Source organism: Prunus mume, linkage group LG1 (genome assembly GCF_029339155.1).
Source record: "Prunus mume cultivar Tortuosa linkage group LG1, ASM2933915v1, whole genome shotgun sequence".
Classification (NCBI taxonomy): domain Eukaryota; kingdom Viridiplantae; phylum Streptophyta; class Magnoliopsida; order Rosales; family Rosaceae; genus Prunus; species Prunus mume.
The window spans coordinates 25,995,882-26,016,592 of NC_142698.1; the positions used below are offsets into that span (position 1 = coordinate 25,995,882).

Below are 20,711 nucleotides of genomic sequence, written 5' to 3' on the forward strand. Positions count from 1 at the left end.
GAAAGAGTTTGACCCACTTTTCTAATGTGGTGCCAACCCATGTGCATTTTTAAATTCCTGTTAATCATGGTTAGATTCTAAAATATGCATTTAGAAACTGATGATGTTTCCATTGTTTGCATAATATTGCATGACATGGTCTTTCAACCTTGCCAAAAACTGCGGATTAATTAGCCACTGAGAGCTACCAGTGGCCAAATCTTAGGAAGCTACCAGAAACATTCAAACATTCAACACAGCCAAAACAAATCAAAATAAAGAAGGGATGCCTAATATTCTACTAAAATTCGCCATAAACTTAACAAGTTAACCATGGATATAATCTGAAAAGTAATCCAAGAAAATAAAGAAGTAAAACCATTGAGCTATTGAAGCATCTAAAAAAGAATTACATGGAACTTTATATTAGTTTCTAGAGAACAACATCAAGCCATCATCAACCTCTCTGCGTCTCTCTGTCCCCTCCCACAAGGCCAAGGACCGCACCACAAAAGCCGAACCCGCCACAATCAAAGCAGCAAACACCGTAGGCACAAAGAAATCCAAGTTGGACCTCCGAACCATGTTAGCCGGGAAGCACATTGCCTCTCTTGGATAATCCAAGGGTATTCTAACAAACCCCTCTCCAGCACAAGACTTGGAGAAGGGCGAGGAGGGAGATATGGCCGTGACAAACGCAATCTCAGGAGAGAAAGAAGCCACGGCCACTGTCACCGTCAGAAAAAGAGTCCAGGTGGCCGCATAGAGAAAAACTGGCCACCTGGACGTGAGGGCTCGGCGAAGTGAGTGGAAGAACGGGAGAGACATGTCACGAAGTTGTGGAGGTTTGTGGAGGAAGGTGGGTTTAGGTTGTTAACAACATTTATGGGACGGAAGATAAGGGGGTGGAAGCACGTTGAGTGTTGCTGATCATTTTCAATTTTTCATGGTTTTTTATTGTTATTACAAAATTGTCCCTTGGTTGTTGGTTCAGTTGCATAGTTCGCGCCTTAGAGGCTCTCACGATTTTCTTCTGTAATAATTAATTAAACTTTTATCCACCACAAAAAAGGTCAATTAATGAATATTCAAATTTATTAGATGAACCAGTCCAAGTTCCACTATCAAGTCTAGGATGGAGAAACTCAGGTAGTGTAGGAGGTTGAAGATGAATTCTGAGAACCAAATCATGGAATGTGGCTGTAGTTGGCAATCCAATGGATCTTCAAAGGTAATTATTTTTAGAGAGAAGTTCATCTTTTTGAGACCAAGAAATAGTGGAAAACCAAAAGGCATGTAAAGCAAAGCTGAGGCACGCAAATTGGTCTCTTAGCAAGAAATATTGGAAAACAATCGACCACTATTTTCAGTTGTTGGTTACAAACCAAGATTCCAAATAAGCTTGGTTATAGCCTACGAACAATTACATACCACTTTCAACTTGCCAAGCCTATAACTGCTGCATCAGGAAGGTGACCCCTGGGAACTTCTGGGACCGTGCATATATCATATCGCTGCTCAGGATGTGATGCCATTACCATCAAACCCATGTTGCAGCAATGGAAGTGAACTCAGATGCAGCCAGGAAGATGTCCTTGCAGTTATGTGAACTATAAATTGGTCATCTGTGGAATGTCCAAGCTCACCGTTCTTGGCACGTAGCAACTTGCATGATCACATGTAACAAGACACCAGAATGGCCGTCTGTACCCTCCTGCAAACTGTCCACAATTATTAAGTAGATCTCCTTCTCTAGTCTCCAGACCATTTTATTTTTCTCAGTTTGTGAAAATCTGACTCAAATGAATATAAGAGGTGAAGAATGAGGGAGCATTCAACATGGCCACTTTAGCTTCACACTCCACTGTTGTGCATGTTAAACACCTCAACCTTGACTCAATGGGAAATATTTCATTTAAAACTTTAGAAACCAGTAGAAAAGGACATGTTTATCCTTTCTGATATCAGACAAGGTTACCATGAACAAATTTCAAGACTTTGAATCCCAAGTTTTCCACCAAGTTTGAATGAGAGAGAGAGAGAGAGAAAGAGAGAGGTTTGTACAAAACTTATGATTACACGTGAAGGGAAGGATGAATTTACCTTAACAAGGCAAACTCCACGAGTAGTCCTTGTACTCATCATGGACTTAATATGATCATTACCCTGAAAAAATATTTGTATTCCTTCATCACAGTCAATACCAACACCGTCCACGAGCAAATCAGAGGTTCAGCCATCCATTTTAGCACATTCGCAAGTTTTGACCAGCATATTTGTAGATTCAACAATTAACAAATCCTGCATGATTCCAACTTTATTTACTCCAATAAGCATTGCAGTTCCAAAATCCAAGTTAAGTCAGCAAGCCTAATTCTCCCATCTTGAAATACCTTCACTTTGCACATGTAAAGCTGGGGAGCTTTTTGTTTTTCGTTACTGGGACCAATGTGCGCCATTTGTTGTAATGACCTTAATAATAAGGGTGCCAATCCTTCTGAGGATGAGCAGGTTTACCCAAGTCAAATGATCTGAAGAGAATTCCCTAACAAAGTGCCGATCCTCCTGTTATAATGTAAAGCCTCATCAATATTTGTCACTCAGATTTATTTAGTCAATGGGCAAAGGGTAAGAAGCAAAAACCAATAGCAATGAGAATGTCAGATAAAGAGGACCAATATATGCAGATTACCATGCATGATCATAATGAATCTCCTTACATTGAAGATTGATAAAAACAACTAAATGATTCTGTGACAGAAAATGGAAATAGCTAAGTAGGTTTAAGGGACTTCACCCTGCAATTTCAGTAGTTCTAGTATTTGAGGACCAACCAGACTGAGCAGTAGGGCTTCCAGTGAAAGAGTTCAAAGTCATTACAGACCAGATTATAAATCTTGGGAACAAGTCTAACTGTTTTGGCGTTGAATGCCAACAAAAAATACCACAAAGAAACTTTCAAGAACAGAGACAACTTGAAGGTCCAAGACATGTACCGGGCAGAAAGTTAGTTCTACTGTCCCTGGCTTTTTTCTTTTTGGCAATGGGTGGCATCCTTCCCCCTCTCATATAATGCCCCTCCCTGTCGCAGTCCATACTCAAATGGAATGCATACCACAAGATAAACAGACCATTAGGCTATTTTCTACAACTATAACATACATAACTAAGTTGGAAACTTGACAAAACAACAGTCTGTGCCAGGATGAAATACTTTACCAAATTGCTCAGTCCACAGCTTGAAATACGGGAATTTGAGTTAGAGAACAGTAAGATGTGAGGTTTCCTTCTAGTTTTCCCACCATCAGCTTGTAGGTCCATTGACACCATCCTCTTCATTCCAACAATGTGCCCAAATATTAAAGAGAAGGGATAACTTAGTCTTTTACTCTGAGGCTTCAGCCAAAGAACATGACAGAGGCAAATGAAAAAACACCATACAAGAAACCAAATAACGGTAGTGAATACACAGGAGATGACCATTTCTGCCATCGTTCCAGTAATCAGGGCCAGAATAACAATAATGGCATGCTTATACTGAAGGTCCTGATGCTATTAGGTAGCATAAACTAATAATACACTACCAAACAACGCTGCTTCTCAAAATTATTCATGAGGTGATGCAGCATTGAAAGAGAGACCCTATAAGAGTTTCCCAACTCTTAGCTAAACCCTATAAGTTAATATGTGAACAGACAAGGATAAAAGTACTTTTGGAACAATTTTGATGAACCAAACTCTCCACATTCAGCTATAAGAGCATTGTCAGGAAAAATATGAACATGAAAGTGATATTTGCACAACACTTTCCACAGGCAGGCTCAGCAACCAACAAAACATGTCAAAACACTCCCTGCAAAAGGAACATACTCTTCTGGTAAATTACACTCACAAATAGAAGAAGTGAATCATGTTACGACATGAAGGGAATCGCTTTGGATCTCAGTATCCCATTGCAAAAATTGAAGTGTTTTTGCAGTTATGTCAGCGCAAAAATATGCATACTAGCATGCGTTGGACACATAAAACCATTAACTACAGCAACCTATATCAAGCAAACAAAAAACCCAGACTTAAAACAATTAAAAGGACCAAACCCCAACATCAGAATCATAGAAAACAAAAACAGGTATGAATTTGGGCAATATTCATAGTGAATAAAAATATTACAGTCCCATATCACACATACAAACATTCACATCAGAGTACGGCACAATTTAATGTGCATTTTCACATTATGAATACAAATTAAATAAGAATACTCGTAAATTTAAATAAAGATAGGCAATTGGGAAAAACGAACTTCCATTAGAAATTTAGACTACGACAGAACAATCAGTACTTACTTACATGAAAAGCATCAAAACCCACAAACCCTAACCCTAATTTCTTCACACCCCCATCCCTAAACCCAAAACACATAAACAATCTAACTCTTCAAGAGCTAGTAAACTTGGTAACAGCCTTGGTCCCCTCAGAAACGGCGTGCTTGGCGAGCTCACCAGGAAGCACAAGTCTCACAGCTGTCTGGATCTCCCGAGAAGTAATCGTGGGCTTCTTGTTGTACCTTGCAAGCCTGGAAGACTCCTGAGCGAGCTTCTCGAAGATATCATTGATGAAGCTGTTCATGATGCCCATGGCCTTGCTGGAGATCCCGATATCAGGGTGGACCTGCTTCAGCACCTTGAAGATATAGATCTTGTAGGTCTCTACGCTCTTCTTCGATCTCTTCTTCTTCTTATCTCCGGCGGCAGCTCCGGCTTCCTTCGGAAGCTTCTTGCCGGCCTTGGGCTTCTTCTCAGCTGGGGCTTTCTCAGCCACCGTCGACTTCTTCTCCTCAGCTGGCTTTTTCTCGGCGGGCTTCTTCTCAGCTTTGGGCGCCATCGGAAATTTTCTCTTTTTCTCGGGGAAAGAAATGAAAACTTTGACAAGAGGAAATTGAGAGGACTTAAATTGTGAGATGAGGAGGAGGAAGGGTTAGGGCCTGATATTTATATTAGGTCGTTTCTTCGTCTTTTTGTTAGAAAGGTGCGGATCGGTGACGTGGTGAGCAACGGCCGTTGGATTTTGTGGAGTAAAATTGGAGATCGACGGCTTCAATCAATGCGTAAAGTACCGGTTTGCTTGTTTATTGGGGTGTGTACGTGGTGTGTTTTGCTTGGTTTAAATGAGAAGGTGCGGATCGATGAGCTGGAGGGAAATGTTCGTATTGTTCGCCTGGGAAAATCGTTTTATGTGATAATGTTTTCATACATGTATATTTCAATTACCATTATGTGCATCCACAAATGACCCAAGAATAATAATAATAAGTTACAAACAAAAGAAGAAATCCAAATTACAAGACCTGTTTTAACAAATCGTAAATAGCTTAATAAATTATGGCCGGAATTACCGATAAGACTACACTGAACAGTTTTTTTAATCTATTGTAGCCTATGCTTTCTTTGAAGGAAAACAAAATTAAACCTATATAGCCCATCAACTTGCCGTTTTCACTCGTGGTTGGGGCCCTTGTTTTATGGTCTTCTTGGCGGTTTCCCCATTATTTCTATGAAGACATCTTTTCATATAAAAATGAAAAAATTACAACACATTAATAGGGAAATATTATTCTTCCAAAGTCTGTTTTGTGATTTTTTTGGTGGTTTCCCCATTGTTCTTATGTTAACCTTTTTGTTGCATTTAATCTGTATTTGTTTTATGCTCAGTTTATTGAAAATAAGTTTATAGGGCTATGATCTAGCGTGATTTATATGATTTAATGTATACTTTTATTTCTAGAAAACAAATAGAAGTTGTAAGTTAAAAAATATCATTAGATTTTCATGCAGGGTCGTTTGGTGAATAGGATTATGTAGTTAGATAAGATTTATAATCCTAATAATATGTTTGGTTGCCTACAAACAATTATATATAATCCTACTAGGCCAAATGCGGTAGGATCCAATATATTGGGATTGGATTGGATTATATATAATCCTACTAAGTTCATAATAGCACATTTTAATTAATTCAACCCCTTAATGATGTGTGTACTATCAAACACATCATTAGATTAGCGTTATCATTTCCAATCCAATGTGATCCAATTCTTTTTCATAATCTAATATCATTCACCAAAACATGACCTCAATCTCTTGTTTTTGTGAATTGAGCATTTTGTCGTAGTTAAGACAAAGGTGTTCCATCGCATGCTCCTAACTTATAATCATCAGAAATAAAGTTGCCGGTGTTTGTTTGTTAATTTATTTTATTTCTCTTGATAAGGTAGGCTTCATTTGATTTACAAGGGAAATGTTCCTATATTTTTTTACCGGGGGAAAAAATAACCATTCAAGTATTGTTGGGCACAAAATCGGTTGTGCCATTTTCAAACCGAGTAGACTCCAATTTGACACTTGTTTTTATGGTTACATTAAAAAAGTGTAATCCAAAGTTACAAAATGAGAATACTCGTGGGTATCATGTATATGTGTATGAGTCTTTAAGTACCGAGATAGTCTTTGTGCACTACATATGTGGCTCACTCTCTCCCTTTCAATTGGAATCTTGTACAATCAAAGATTCTATCACGCATTGCAATCAATTAGAATGGTAGATGTAATGTTGGCTTTTACATGTGCTTGAAATCATTGAGGTTGTTAAGTTAATGATTTTCGCTTCATAAGATTATAAGTAAGAAATATTTTATACCTTCTTTTTTTTTTTTTCCAAATTTCAAGTATACAATTGATGTGTTTAACTTCACATGAATATTAGATTTGAAAATGTGTATAAGTTTTGGAAAAAGGAAAGACAAAAAAAAAGAAAAAAAAAAAAGATTGCAATGCGTGATAGAATTGACTAGCTTGTTACATTCAATAAGGAATTGTTATGTTAAACAATCGATACGTAAATTCCTTTTGTTACGTTCAGTAAGTAATTGTCATGTTATAAATGAGTTGGTATTACAATATTGCATTAAAAAAAAATTATATTATGTGCTAAATGAGTTGGTATTACAAAAGCTAGGCATTAAGTTAAAAATAGTAACTAAATAAGTTAAGAAATAAATTAAGTTTTATCTCTTTTTGATTATTTTGATTTTGCAATTTTAGTTGGAATGCATATGACAAAGTTCATTGTTAGTAATCAAAGTTTTGATGTTATACCATTTCGTTAAATGGCCCTCTAGTTTATATTGACCATTTGTGGCTTGTTGATAAGGAGTCTCTTATGTAATAGCGAGGTCCTAACTTGGGTCAAGACCAAGACGTGCCCTGGACCGTGAGGTTGGGTTGATCTTTCAAGCTAACATGCACACTTCAAGCAACACTTCAAGCAACTATAACAAGAGGAGTAAACTAGCTGGACACTAGTCGAACCCACTCCAATGACTAAGTTATAAGTGGGTTTATAGTAAAGAGATGGATAGAGAGTTTCTGGATGAAAATATTTATTACCTTTGTCTCAATGCAGATGAAGAGTATTTATAGAGGGAGAATGAGAGATAATATCTCATTAAATCTTGCCAAAAATGAGATCTTCACCATTTCAATGATAGGGCTGGAGAGTGGTTATGAGCTCGATTATCGGAGATCAAGTATACTTGGATGTGAAGCGGATTAAATGATCCATTTCAGTCACCATGTTCGTATTAGGTGTGTGAAGTGACATGGCCTGAGTTTGGTTGTATTATAATATTAGCGCTTCTGCCCTTCTGGTCAAAAGACATCACAGTGGACTTGGAGAGATCAATTTGGTCGAGTCGGTACACCGTCACCAAAACTTTGGACCGTGCAATGTTTCCTAATAATAAGCCTGGTTGGAAGACCTACTAGCAGTACATGGGGTGGTCAACCTGGTCGGGTTGATATATGAATGACCTAGCCTTTCTTGGCCACCTGGTACTTTCTGATAGGCTTGACTATATGACCCATTAACATGGGTAACTGAATGCAATCCTAGAATTTCTCAACATAAAAAAAAAAACCAATTATTGTTTGTGGTTTTTTAAAAAAAAAAAATCCAATATATTCCTTGGTAAAAATTAATTAATTCCCTCTTCTCTCTCTCTTCCTCCATAAGCAGCAGCATCCATAATCCAACGAGTATAGTATACACAATCCACAGCCACCTTCACTCTCGACATCGATAAAAACCGACCAAATTACCCAGTCCCAATCCCCAACAAAATTCAAACCAATCCAATGAATTTTGTTGTTGCTAAGAACAACCCAACAAATCAAACAAAAGCTACTCAGAGCCCAATTGACTGACGACTGTGTATGAGTTGAGTACATCTTCAACCTCAGATGGCTCAAATCTAAACCCAAAAGTAAACACTTTCATTTCAAACCCAAAATGAAGATCACTCGCCCTCATCGTCCTCTCACAAACTCTCTCATTCACTCAAAACCCAGAAATATCTGCTCCTCTTCCAAACCCACCTCCCAAGATAATGACGAAAATGACGACTCCCACTTCGTTTCGGGCCTAACCGACGTCGTTCGAGGAAAGCAGAGCTGGAAAGTCGCCTTCAACGACCCCTTCATTTCAATCGCATTGAAGTCCCATCACGTTGAGAAGGTTCTGATCCAGAATGTAAGGAATCCCAGGTTAGCCTTGCGGTTTTTCAATTTCTTGGGCTTGCACAAAAGCTTCAATCACTCTACGGCGTCGTTTTGCATTTTGATTCATGCCCTGGTTCAGTCCAATCTCTTTTGGCCTGCCTCCTCGCTTTTACAGACCCTCTTGCTACGTGGGTTGAACCCAAATGAGGTTTTTCAGTCTTTGTTGAATTGTTATAGGAAACTTAACTGCTCGTCGAGTTTGGGTTTTGATTTGTTGGTTCAAAATTATGTGCAAAATAAGAGAGTGTTGGATGGTGTTGTGGTTGTTAGGCTCATGAGGGAGTGTGAAATTTTGGCTGAGGTTAGAACCTTGAATGCCCTCTTAAATGGGTTGGTGAGAATTAGGCATTTCAATATGGTTCTGCAACTTTTTGATGAGTTTGTCAATGTAGGTCTTCGGCCTGATGCTTATATGTACACGGCTGTGGTTAGGAGCTTGTGTGAATTGAAAGATGTACACAAGGCTAAGGAAGTGATTCAGTACGCAGAATCGAATAAGTGTGAGTTGAGTGTTGTTACATATAATGTGTTGATTCATGGACTCTGCAAGTGCCAGAGGGCTAGGGAGGCTGTAGAGATCAAGAATTTATTGGGGCAAAAGGGATTGAAAGCAGACATGGTGACGTATTGTACATTGGTGCTTGGGTTGTGCAAAGTGCAAGAATTTGAGGTTGGTGTGGAGCTAATGAATGAAATGATTGAGCTGGGGTTTGTTCCGAGTGAATCTGCTCTTTCAGGTCTCATGGAGGGACTGAGGAGGAAAGGGAAGATTGAAGATGCTTTTGATTTAGTGAATAGAATGGGAGAAGTTGGGGTGGTGCCTAATTTGTTTGCTTATAATTCATTGATCAATTCTTTGTGTAAGGATGGGAAACTGGAGGAAGCAGAATTACTCTTTGATAACATGGGCAAGAAGGGTATGTTTCCCAATGATGTAACATATTCTATTTTGATTGATTCGTTCAGCCGAAGGGGAATGTTGGATGTTGCACTTTGTTATTTTGGTAAAATGACCAATGCTGGGATTAGAGTAACTGTGTATCCCTACAATTCTTTGATAAGCGGGCAATGCAAGTTTGGAAAATTGAGTGTGGCAGAAAACCTCTTCAGTGAGATGATGAATAAAGGAGTGGCTCCAACCGTTGTAACCTATACATCATTGATAAGTGGATACTGCAAAGAAGGAGAAATGCACAAGGCATTTAGGCTGTATCATGAAATGATGGCAAAAGGCATCACACCAAACACTTATACCTTCACTGTAATAATTTCAGGTCTTTGTCGTGCAAATATGATGGGTGAAGCAACTAAGTTCTTCAATGAAATGGTGGAAAGGGGCATTTTGCCAAATGAGGTCACTTATAATCTTATGATTGATGGTCACTGCCGAGAAGGCAACACGGTTAGAGCCTTTGAATTGTTTGATGAAATGGTCAAAAAGGGGCTTGTACCAGACACATATACATATAGACCTCTAATAAGTGGTCTTTGTTCAACAGGTAGAGTGTCTGAAGCCAAAAAGTTTGTAGTTGACCTTCACAAAGAGAATTATAAGTTAAATGAGATGTGCTATAGTGCACTACTACATGGTTATTGCAAGGAAGGAAGATTGCATGATGCATTAGGTGCTTGTCGTGAGATGATTGAAAGAGGAGTAGACATGGATCTTGTGTGTTATGCTGTACTTATTTGTGGAGCTTTAAAGCAACAGGATACTGGAAGATTATTTGGTCTCTTTAATGAGATGCATAATCAGGGACTGAGGCCTGATAATGTAATATATACAAGTATGATTGATGTATATGGGAAAACAGGAAAACTTGACAAGGCATTTGGAGTTTGGGATATAATGGTTAGTGAAGGATGCTTACCAAATGTTGTGACATACACTGCCTTGGTATATGGGTTATGTAAGGCAGGTTATACGGATAAAGCAGAGCTTCTTTGTAAGGATATGCTCTTCGGTGATACCCTTCCTAATCATGTTACATATGGTTGTTTCTTAGATCACCTTAGCAAAGAAGGAAGCATGGAAAAAGCTATACAGCTGCATAATGCCATGCTTGCTGGGTTGTCGGCAAACACTGTCACATACAATATACTTATCAGGGGTTTTTGCAAAATGGGTAAGTTTCAGGAAGCTTCAGACCTCCTTGTTGAGATGACAGCCAATGGTGTTTACCCAGATTGTATCACCTATTCAACATTTATCTTTGAGCATTGTAGGAGAGGCAATTTGCTAGAAGCTATTAAATTGTGGGATGTCATGCTAGATAGGGGTTTGAAGCCTGATATTCTAGCATATAACTTTTTGATATATGGTTGTTGTGTCACTGGAGAACTAGCCAAGGCTTTTGAGTTGCGTGATGACATGATGAAAAGAGGGTTGAAGCCAGATCGAGTTACATAAAACACACTCATCCATGGAACCTCAACACACTCATCCATGGAACTTGCCTGACAGGTTGAGTTCTGTCCATCAGCTGCTAGAAATGCTGGAAGAGTCTTCCGTGTGTCCCATATGGAACCAGGCATGCGTTCTGTTACCTTCAAAAACTGACATTTTTTTAGCTTAGGTATACTTCTAACATTGACAAGATGACCTGGAATTCTTTTATGTACATTATTCCGACCCTATATGTTAAGGTAGAAGATGTAAGAGAGAGACAATGTAATGTATCAACAAGCGGATGAGCAACATAGAGCTGAGAGAAACTTTGAATTGATTGTTTGTCAGCAACATGAAATAAATCCATAAAACTTGGGTCTTCCCTTGGGGATGAAAGTTATTGTTGTCATTCTTTATACAGAAAGAAACCTCCAACAAGTTTCGTTGCTTAGGCAGTCGAGAAAAGGTGAATCAAGTCTAACTCAGTTGCACATATTTTTCCTCATGCCTTGTGAGTTTATGATCTTTTATTTTGTTGTACAATGACGAGAAGCTCAGAAACAAAACAATTGCACTGAATGGATCTGGCCTTTCCCAAACTAAAGGTATCAGCAGCCACCTGAGAATTTATAACCTGATGGACACTATAAATGTATTCGGTGTTTTTCTTTTCTGTTTGCGTATAAACAGGGAGTGTGGTGAGCGTTCTTCTTTAGCAACATTATTTTTTCCAGCACTTTGGACCGTGACTTTCATCTCAGAGGTTAGACTCAAACTGGTGTTTTTCAGGTTGAGTTTGAAATTTGATAGTCACAAGTAGAAGCCACAAAATTCTAAATGGTGCATTCGCCATTGGCACCAATTATGGTTACAAAATAATGCACTGCAAGGCAACTAAACAATGCTTTGTTTGGGCTTTGCAGGGCATGTTCCATTAATCCTGTCGCCATGAATGACAAAGACCGAATTGGCGCTACAGGCACACAAGAATGAGCAAGAACCAGTTTCAGAACCAATTATAACAGCATACAGCTGCTTTCTGTATGGTTAAAAATAGTAAAACACTTTTCTGCAGTTGAAAAAACAAATCCGGTGTTTCTACCTTCAGGAGATGATATAACTTAGCATCTAGATATAACTATTAGGAGAAACTCAGACACTCATTGCATATGTTCTGCCATCTTCCTATATAAACTGAGATCACAGAATTTGTTCTAGACGAAGGTAAGACTGTAAGGTAAAACTTGAACAACAAACCAAGTATTATAATTCAGTCAGGTTCACAGCACCACAAACTATTAACATTTCACTTAAAAGTAAAACAGAGGTTGAGAAAAATCGCCATAAATAAACGCCAGACTTCTTAGCTGGCACGACTTTTGATAACATCAAGACCAATCTCAGTCGGATCAGTAGCCTGCAGCTCTACTTGTATACCATCCAGTTCTCTCTTGAACCTGTCCTTGGAGCTTGCATAAATCATCTTGCTTCTCACCCTTGATGTATCAGGAGACCTATGAACGGTAACGAACATAAGCAAAAATGACGAGAAAAAGTGAGGTTTTTTCAGATTATAATATTACCATGCAATGAAGAAAATCCTGCTTTTCTGACAATTCTCCTCAGTCACAAAGTCAAAATCATAGACAGCATATCTGCATTCATCAGCAGGAAGGCTTGCAGTAAAGTTTTCATAGCTTTCAGCTGGCTCGCCAAGTTTCTCCACAATCACCTGCTTTTGCTCCTCCTCAATCTTGAATACTATGAAGCGGTACGTTCTTTTAGCCTTCAATTCCAGAAACTTCAGCTTGCAGTCATCATCCACAGCAAATCCCGACGCTGCATTAGCCTGATCAGAGAACGAAACACAAAATAGATGTTATTCTCATGCATCCACCCAAAGAATAATAGCATGCAACTAGGGAAGCCAACTTCTTTCCCAAAACCAAGACACTTTCATTTCTAAACACTAAACATATATTAATTCTCCAGCTCATCCAAAACAGAATCATAGAAATTGCCAACAAAACAATTAACAATATCTTACAATGTTAAACCAAAGTTATCAAGTCATGACACCAGATATTACAATGTCAAGGTGTCATTCCCCAAAATTTAAATCCCACAAAGTTTTCTACTCACAACAGGAAAACAGCTAGTATGCAGTGATCATTATAAAATCACTGATGCAGATCCTAAAAAGACTATTCCAGAGATTTGATTCCTTTTGGGTTTGGTCTGCCCATTAGACATACTGGACTTGAAAATAATTTTAAAGTCTGTAGCCTCCTTCCTCTCTTTCTCTCCCTCGACCGTTTCTCTCGAGTCGTGACTAATGATACAGGGCTCATCTTGAAGCCCTTGACTCTGAGCCTGCATGAGGCAGGGTAGCCTAGAGCTCAGGCATCTAAACTACACAGGAATATACCAGAAATGTGAAACTGAGACCTAAGCACGACCCAAGTTTCATCACGAGCAATGAACAAAAAAGGAATAAGGTTACTTGAGGCAGGTTTCCTCTTTGGTTTAGCTTCAACCCAGGATTACAGACTCTCCATGACGCACCCAAGTTTTACACTGTCCTGCACCAGGGTGCACAGATATAATAAGCTTTGCTGCCCCAATCCCAATTTCTAGACCAGGGCAAAGTAAGCGCACTTGTGCTATGCTAGCAATATTAAGATCAACCACAATTCAGAATTGCAACATGCATACGGGATCAAATTGGTTTGCTCAAACGAAAGCGTCGATGAGTGCTGCCAGATGAGCAACCTAGAATTTAGTTCTGATCAGCTAGTTGACATAATTGCAAAAGTGAGCAATTGAACCCCAACTACAGGTCAAATAAAAGAATACAGAAAGCGAGTAATCAGAACTAAAGTATGTGTCTTGACATTCAGATAAGCTAACTCCATTCTAATCAGTTATAAATGTCAGTCAAACAATGTATCTAAGAATTGACACCAACAGCTTTTTCAGACTAATGGTGCAATGCAACTATGCACATACTTCACAATCAACAAGACAACGTTGAACTCAAACACACGTGCGCCACCAACATCAACACTTTCAGAACCGACATCAAAATGCCAAATATAAAAGAAACCCAGAATCCCACCAAAATGAACATAAAACACATACCCACAAATAAAAAATAAAAGATTAGTACAACACTTCGGTTCTAAGCAAATATCATCATCTACTGGCAAACTAAATTATATAAAAATTAAAACAAAACCCAAATTCAGATCCATAACAACTCGATTTTCAGAAGTGCATATAAAACCCATCACAGATCAGAGACAAGAGATCAGAGATCACAACCCAAATTACTTTAACCAGCCAAAAATATAAGAGAAACGAGAAAAAATTAAAAAATTAAAACCAATGTGTAGGGAAAGGGAAATGGGAGAAACTGACCATGGAGGTTGCAGAAAATCTAGGCCAAAACGAAAAATGAGCTGAAAATCTGTGACTCTCAGAGACAATGAAGGACTCCCTGCTCCTTTTCTACGTTGCTCTGTGCTTTGAGCTTTTGCTATGGAGACGGTGGCTGTGGCTTCTTCACCCACCTCCACTCCTCTAAATATCATCATGGAGGTCATGTCATGCGTGACAACGGGGAGAAGAGAAAGTAGGTCTCTCCAACCATGGCGCGACGCGTGGAGGATATTTTGAAAAGACGATTATGCCCTGCGTGTCACGTTGCGGGTCGCTACTTGCCACCCATCCGGGAGTCGGTAATCGAGCCAATGACCCGCCCGTGATATTTAAATTGGAAAATCCAGCCCCATTTGTTCTTGCCGGACCCAAAAAGAAGTTTATTGAATAATACTTTACCTTTTTTGGGGGTAATTATTCGAACCAGCAAATAAATTATTCTAAATTGATAATAATCTTTTCTTTTAAAAGTAACGATAAAATTATTCTTCTAAATAATGCACAAGCACATGTAGGTGTCTCCTCTCCATGGCCATCCAAAGTAATGCAAATTTTAGAACATGATCAACGACAAGTTTTTTGGTCCTATTGTTAGGGTGGCAATTTTTGACACAACAAACTATGTTACTAACTTGATTTTGCCATGATAAGCATATTCAATTAATATTTTATGAAGGATATAATTATTTTTTTTATTGGAAAAAAAATACTAGTAAATCAAGAGCAAATTGATTTCATTTTCAATTTTTTTTTCCTTTCTAATAACATGTATGGAATGAGTAATTTATAATATACTTTCTTTATGATTTTGTAAATATTTATAATTTACATAATTTTTATTATCTACATATAAAGTAAAAGGTGGTAAAACATTCAAAATACAAAAAAATGTCATTAGTTAATGCAAACATTAATAATTGAAATTATTAATTACATGAGGATAATATGGTAAATTCACTCTTTTCATATTTAAAAAAAATTAAAATTAAAAGAAAAATCAGAGAATGGATCGAGTGCTGCTATTTCCACCCACCTGCCATATTTTCCCACCCACCTTATCTTCAAAATTTTATATACAAATTTACCCCTTTGCAAAATGACTTTTAAGGACTTAAGGAAAAAACCTCAACCCTAAAATAAAAACTCAATTTCATAAGAATTAAAAAGGAAAAAAAACTCATTAATTAAACAAAGAGACGCCAAATAATGAATGAGAGAGGGAATTAATTTATGTTTTAAGGAAAATATATTTGTATGTTTTAATTATGAGAAAAACCAAAGCAAAGGATTTGGATCCATAATGGATTAGCAAAGAGAATTTTCTTGAATTAATAATTAAATGGTCTTTTAGGAATAATGATGGGTGGAAAGATAGGATTTTATTTTTTTCAAATTTACATGATGAGTGGGAATATAAGGTGGGTGAGAAAATAGGACAGGGAGGGTGGAAATAGCAGCACTCTATTTTTATGGAACACAACTACCCATTATTTTTTTAATTCTAAAATAAATTTTAATTTTAAAATAAAGCCTTTTGCAGCGCAGAAGCGCATGCGAATAGGCTAGTATACATAATGTATAAGTAAGTTGATTTGTTTGGAAATAAAGTAAATTTAGTGTTAGCTTTTTGCTCAATTGACATGTGGATTAACCCAAACACAATATGATTATAAATTAGTAGAGTTTTGATTGACTAATTTTCAAAGTGAAAACAAATGACATGACACCAACACAACCACAAACCATAATTGGCACCAACCTAGATCAACATTTTTAAAATGGGCCTCATATATATTCATGAAAATAAAAATTCAGATTATTTGTGATTTCTTAGAGTTTGTTTTTCCTTGTTTGTGTGTGCTTTAAGTTCAAAGCGCTCTTTGTTGAGTTTGTGCAAATGATTCAAACAATGATATTTTCTATGTAAACCGATGAACTGAAATGCTTTGAGGAGGTTGGCGAAGATGTTAATCGACCAACCGTTTCATGTCATGAGCACTTTCTTGTTTTGTTTCCTCTGTGAATTTGATTCCTATTTGGATTATAACTCTGCTCATATAACTAGAAGTCTTACGTATTATAAATAGGACTTTTAGGGAGAGCCTTATTCATGATCATTTGTGAACCCTAATTACATGTGAGCATGAAGTAAACACTCGTGTGCTTGTAATTGTTTATCATTCTTCTTATGACATGTTTACTTATCATGAATGAGTATTGGATTAATTCCAATTCATGTTTGTCTTGTTTTTACTAACACATGAGTATTAAAATGATTATAATTCATGACTTCCTTTATATTTACTAACATATAAAGCACAAACAATTATGTGAGTTCCAAGTCAATTTTTTTTAATCAAATACACACTCAAAATCACGAATATAATCAACTATGGGGGAGTAGTTGATCTATTTCACAATTCTTGATTTCTCTATCTAAGTTCCCGATTCATGACTTCCCCCATCTTGATAAATAGTGGACATAACTCATATTGAATAAACCTTGTAAATTATTGATCTCGTGTGTGTGGTTGGTTTTGTTTTGTGTTTATTGATCTCGTTTATATCACTTTTATAGGATATCAATGCTCAATTTCCTAACATTTTGTCCATATAAAATTATTCGGTTTTTGGGTGACATGGTATGTTTGAAAATTGGTGGGTTGGAAACTTTGTTGGCATTAGATAATACTTATTTTCTTTATCTTAAATTATTTTAATTGGAACTTTGTTTTCTTTTCATGTTAAATAATAGGAAAGTTGAAGCGGTTGCCTCATTGGACTCATTTTAGGGCTAACGCTCATTTTGAATTCTAATCCAAACCTCATTAAAAATTAAACTATAATTGTCACATGTTTCAAGGAAAATTTAAACTTATATCATCTCACTGGACTCACTTAAAAGTCTAAGAGCATCCACAATGATGCTCTCTATTTCTCAGCTAAAATTTGGCTAAGAATATAAGAAAGCTATTTTAGGAGCTCTCTAAAAAATTTCAACTCCAACCATACTCCCTAATTTGGAGAGTCATAAATGCTATAACTCTTTTTTGATTGGTCCATCTCTATTAAAAAATAAAATAAAAAATGGTTAGCATTAAATAAAAGTTTGAAATACTCATTTAATAAAACAACATTAAATTATAGGGAGCCACTAGGTGTCCTTTCTCTCTCCTTAGATTTAGAAACTCCTAGAGGACTCCCTATTTTAGGATGTGGATAGGGAACGTGGTTGGAGTTGTATTTTTATCATTCCTTCCTAAAATTTGTCTAAAGAGGTGGTTTAGGGAGCCCATTGTGGATGCTCTAAGAGCATCTCTAAGGGAGATGTCAAATACCAAACATCAAATTTAAATTTGATGGCTGATGTGACAATTTGACATTTACACAGTTTTACACTCCACCCGATTTGTCAAATAAATAATTATTGTAACAGTCAAATCATTTAAGATAAAAAATATAAAAAATATAAAAAGGAAAATAATCAATGAAAGTAACTATCTTTAAAAATAATAAAATATTCATTTGACATCTTGCTTTTGGGATGTCAAAAATAACATCTTAATCTCCAGCCTTCATTCCACATCAACTTTGATACATCGGTTGGAGTAATGTGAGATGTTATTTCTAGCTGTTAAATGTCTATGTGACACTTTTGACACATCGGTTGGAGATGCTTTAACAGTTTAAGTTGTGTTTCAAGGTAAGAAATGTTAAATAACAATTTGTAAATTTTGTTCTTGTGGCATGCAAAACATACCCTGAAAGGATTAACTATTTATAGGATTAACTTTTAATTTATCGATTTTAAAAGTTTCTTTGATCATGTGAATTGGTACAATCCTAATTAGTTATATCTATATCGAAAACGTTAAGAGTTAATGGTTGAAGATAATTTTCATCATTCTTGATTATCGAATTATTGACACATGTTATGTTATCAAATAAATTACTGTTTCATAACCTCTAAACAAATTTCACCTCCCAAAAATTTGAAAGTACTATATAGAAACTTCAGCGGGAAATTGGAAAAAGAAAAAGAAATTGGCGGTGATGCTTAATATGTGTTACCTTTCAATCAAAAAAACCAAAAACGGAAAAAACTGAAAAGACAAAATGCGAACCCTCTCCCATTGGTCAATTATTCACTACACGGATCGCAGTCAAATCTGTCTCAACCGTCGATAAGACGGCCATCGTACGGCCACCGTGCACTCACAAGCTCCCCAAGCCTTCCCTGAACAATATGATCCACAATACATCTCACCCTATAAAACCAATTCTCTAACAGGTTCCTAAATCCACTGTCCGAAAATTTTCAATTCTCTCTTTGCCATTTCTGATTGGGTTTTTGAGCCAAAAGGGTGTCAGTGGTTTTAGTGGGTCTAGGGTTCGGGAATTTTCAGAGCTGAGAGATGGAGACTGGTGGTAAGGTGAAGAAAGGTGCCGGTGGAAGGAAAGGTGGGGGTCCAAAGAAGAAGCCGGTGACCCGGTCCGTCAAGGCCGGTCTGCAGTTTCCGGTCGGTCGTATTGGACGGTACTTGAAGAAGGGAAGGTATGCTCAGAGAGTTGGGTCTGGAGCTCCGGTTTACTTGGCCGCGGTTCTTGAGTACCTCGCAGCTGAAGTAAGTTTCCCTTTCGATTTGTGGGTTTGTTTTTGTTTTGCTAGTTAGGGTTTCAGCTTTTAGTTTCTGGGTTGTGCTCAATTTGGAGTGTAATTGTTTATGTTAGGTAGTTTTTTTAATTTTTTGCTGAAATTTTGACCTAAATTGATGGTTGGTTGCTGAGAAAATTTCTGATGTGGGTTTTCCTTCAGGTGCTTGAATTAGCTGGAAATGCGGCTCGGGACAACAAGAAGAACAGAATTATCCCAAGGCATCTGTTATTGGCTGTGAGGAACGATGAAGAGCTTGGAAAATTGCTCGCCGGTGTGACCATTGCTCATGGTGGTGTGCTTCCAAACATCAACCCAGTCCTCTTGCCCAAGAAATCAGAGAAGGCCGCCGCCAAAGAGCCTAAATCTCCATCCAAGGCCACCAAGTCTCCCAAGAAGGCTTAAGCTTCCCCCAATGAATCCCCCACCACATGTTTAGTTTTAAGAACCCCCACATGTTTAGTTTTAGGTTGGGCTCCTCTCCATTTGTATGTAATCTGTGTTCAGATCTTTGTTTTTGTTGGTTGGTAGTCTAAAATGCTTAATGAATTTGAAAGCATTTGTAACCTCTCAAATCTATGTGATCATGACCAAGTTTTAGGAACTTTCTTTTTCTTGGAATTCATTAATGAAACCTCTTGTTTCTGTTATTGTCTTAATGGGTATTGTCTTGATGGGCTGCTTTATGAATGCTTTGAAGAAAGGAATATCTTTTGTGTGTGTTCTTCTCAAGCATAAGTTCCACTCTTTATCCCATGCCCCTTTTGCCTTTATAGCACCTTTCTTTACTATAATGCTTGGTATAATGACTAGGGTTATTTGGCATGAATGCTCATTACTGAATTGGCATTTGATTACTGGATCTTGTGGACGCAAGTGTTCTTGAATCTTTGATGGTTAAAGAAAAAAGAAAAGAAGAAAGCTTGGGTGAGTGGTTGAGAGCTTGCAATTTTTTTTTTCTTCTAAAACATGTAAACCTTGCGTGTTCATTTTTGTTGTTATGTATTGTTGTGAGTTGGATTTGACACTTGCATGACAAAATCTCTTAATTACATAAAGGTCCAATATTGTTGATGATGAGAAAGATTGGATTGTTGTTTTTATTATGCGTACTTGGTATATTTTCAGATTGTGACGGTCCTGTTTGCTTTTTGATCGTTGGAGAGTTGAGCGGTTGAGAGCTTGCATTTCTTCCAGTGTGTGATTGATTTGGGTTTGCCCCATAACAAACTTCCATGACAAATTAAAGTCCCTTAATTCCAGGGGGTCCTTATTTTTTATGATGATGAAAGCTTGGATGAGTCTATTAAGATGATTTTGTTGTTTGTGTTCTGTATTTTAGGATACAAACTTACCTACACCGGAGTGTATATCATGTTCTTTCTATCTCTCTTCCTGCATTATTTGGATAGATTGCATTAGGGTAGAAGGGAGAGTATGCAAATTTGGGTTTGCCGCATGACAAACTTGCATGACAAAAATCATGAATAGGATTATAGTCTTGATTGTGTTTTGTCACTTTGCCTACTATGACAAAACAGAGAGAAGAGCTTGGATGATTTAAGAAAAGTGGGGCTCGTTTGGCAGTAGTCCTTTGCTGAAGCTCCTTTTTCTGATAGCCTTTTGGTCAATG

General features: G+C 37.3%; 5 protein-coding genes across 5 annotated transcripts; 2 read left to right on the forward strand and 3 right to left on the reverse strand.

Moving 5' to 3' along the window:
• Nucleotides 1-169: 169 nt before the first annotated feature.
• On the reverse strand, nucleotides 170-4,122 carry LOC103322981 (uncharacterized). Its single transcript, XM_089046405.1, has 3 exons — nucleotides 2,777-4,122; nucleotides 2,083-2,544; nucleotides 170-1,700 (listed from the first exon to the last, which is right to left on the reverse strand). Exon 3 carries the CDS (start codon nucleotides 805-807, stop codon nucleotides 406-408), a length of 402 nt encoding a protein of 133 aa, XP_088902531.1. The 5' UTR covers nucleotides 808-1,700; nucleotides 2,083-2,544; nucleotides 2,777-4,122; the 3' UTR covers nucleotides 170-405.
• A 145-nt stretch (nucleotides 4,123-4,267) lies between these two features.
• On the reverse strand, nucleotides 4,268-4,950 carry LOC103322972 (putative histone H2B.1). The gene has a single exon (XM_008224931.2). The coding sequence runs from the start codon at nucleotides 4,861-4,863 to the stop codon at nucleotides 4,417-4,419; it is 447 nt and encodes a 148-aa protein (XP_008223153.1). The 5' UTR covers nucleotides 4,864-4,950; the 3' UTR covers nucleotides 4,268-4,416.
• A 3,081-nt stretch (nucleotides 4,951-8,031) lies between these two features.
• On the forward strand, nucleotides 8,032-11,379 carry LOC103322963 (Pentatricopeptide repeat (PPR) superfamily protein). Its single transcript, XM_008224922.3, has one exon. It carries the CDS (start codon nucleotides 8,326-8,328, stop codon nucleotides 11,002-11,004), a length of 2,679 nt encoding a protein of 892 aa, XP_008223144.2. The 5' UTR covers nucleotides 8,032-8,325; the 3' UTR covers nucleotides 11,005-11,379.
• An 842-nt stretch (nucleotides 11,380-12,221) lies between these two features.
• Nucleotides 12,222-14,566, reverse strand: LOC103322953 (actin-depolymerizing factor 2). The gene is made up of 3 exons (XM_008224914.3): nucleotides 14,404-14,566; nucleotides 12,567-12,832; nucleotides 12,222-12,497 (listed from the first exon to the last, which is right to left on the reverse strand). Exons 1-3 carry the CDS (start codon nucleotides 14,404-14,406, stop codon nucleotides 12,347-12,349), a joined length of 420 nt encoding a protein of 139 aa, XP_008223136.1. The 5' UTR covers nucleotides 14,407-14,566; the 3' UTR covers nucleotides 12,222-12,346.
• Nucleotides 14,567-18,704: 4,138 nt separating this feature from the next.
• On the forward strand, nucleotides 18,705-19,737 carry HTA6 (histone H2A 6). The gene is made up of 2 exons (XM_008224906.2): nucleotides 18,705-19,049; nucleotides 19,241-19,737. Exons 1-2 carry the CDS (start codon nucleotides 18,840-18,842, stop codon nucleotides 19,481-19,483), a joined length of 453 nt encoding a protein of 150 aa, XP_008223128.1. The 5' UTR covers nucleotides 18,705-18,839; the 3' UTR covers nucleotides 19,484-19,737.
• The last annotated feature ends 974 nt before the right edge of the window (nucleotides 19,738-20,711 follow it).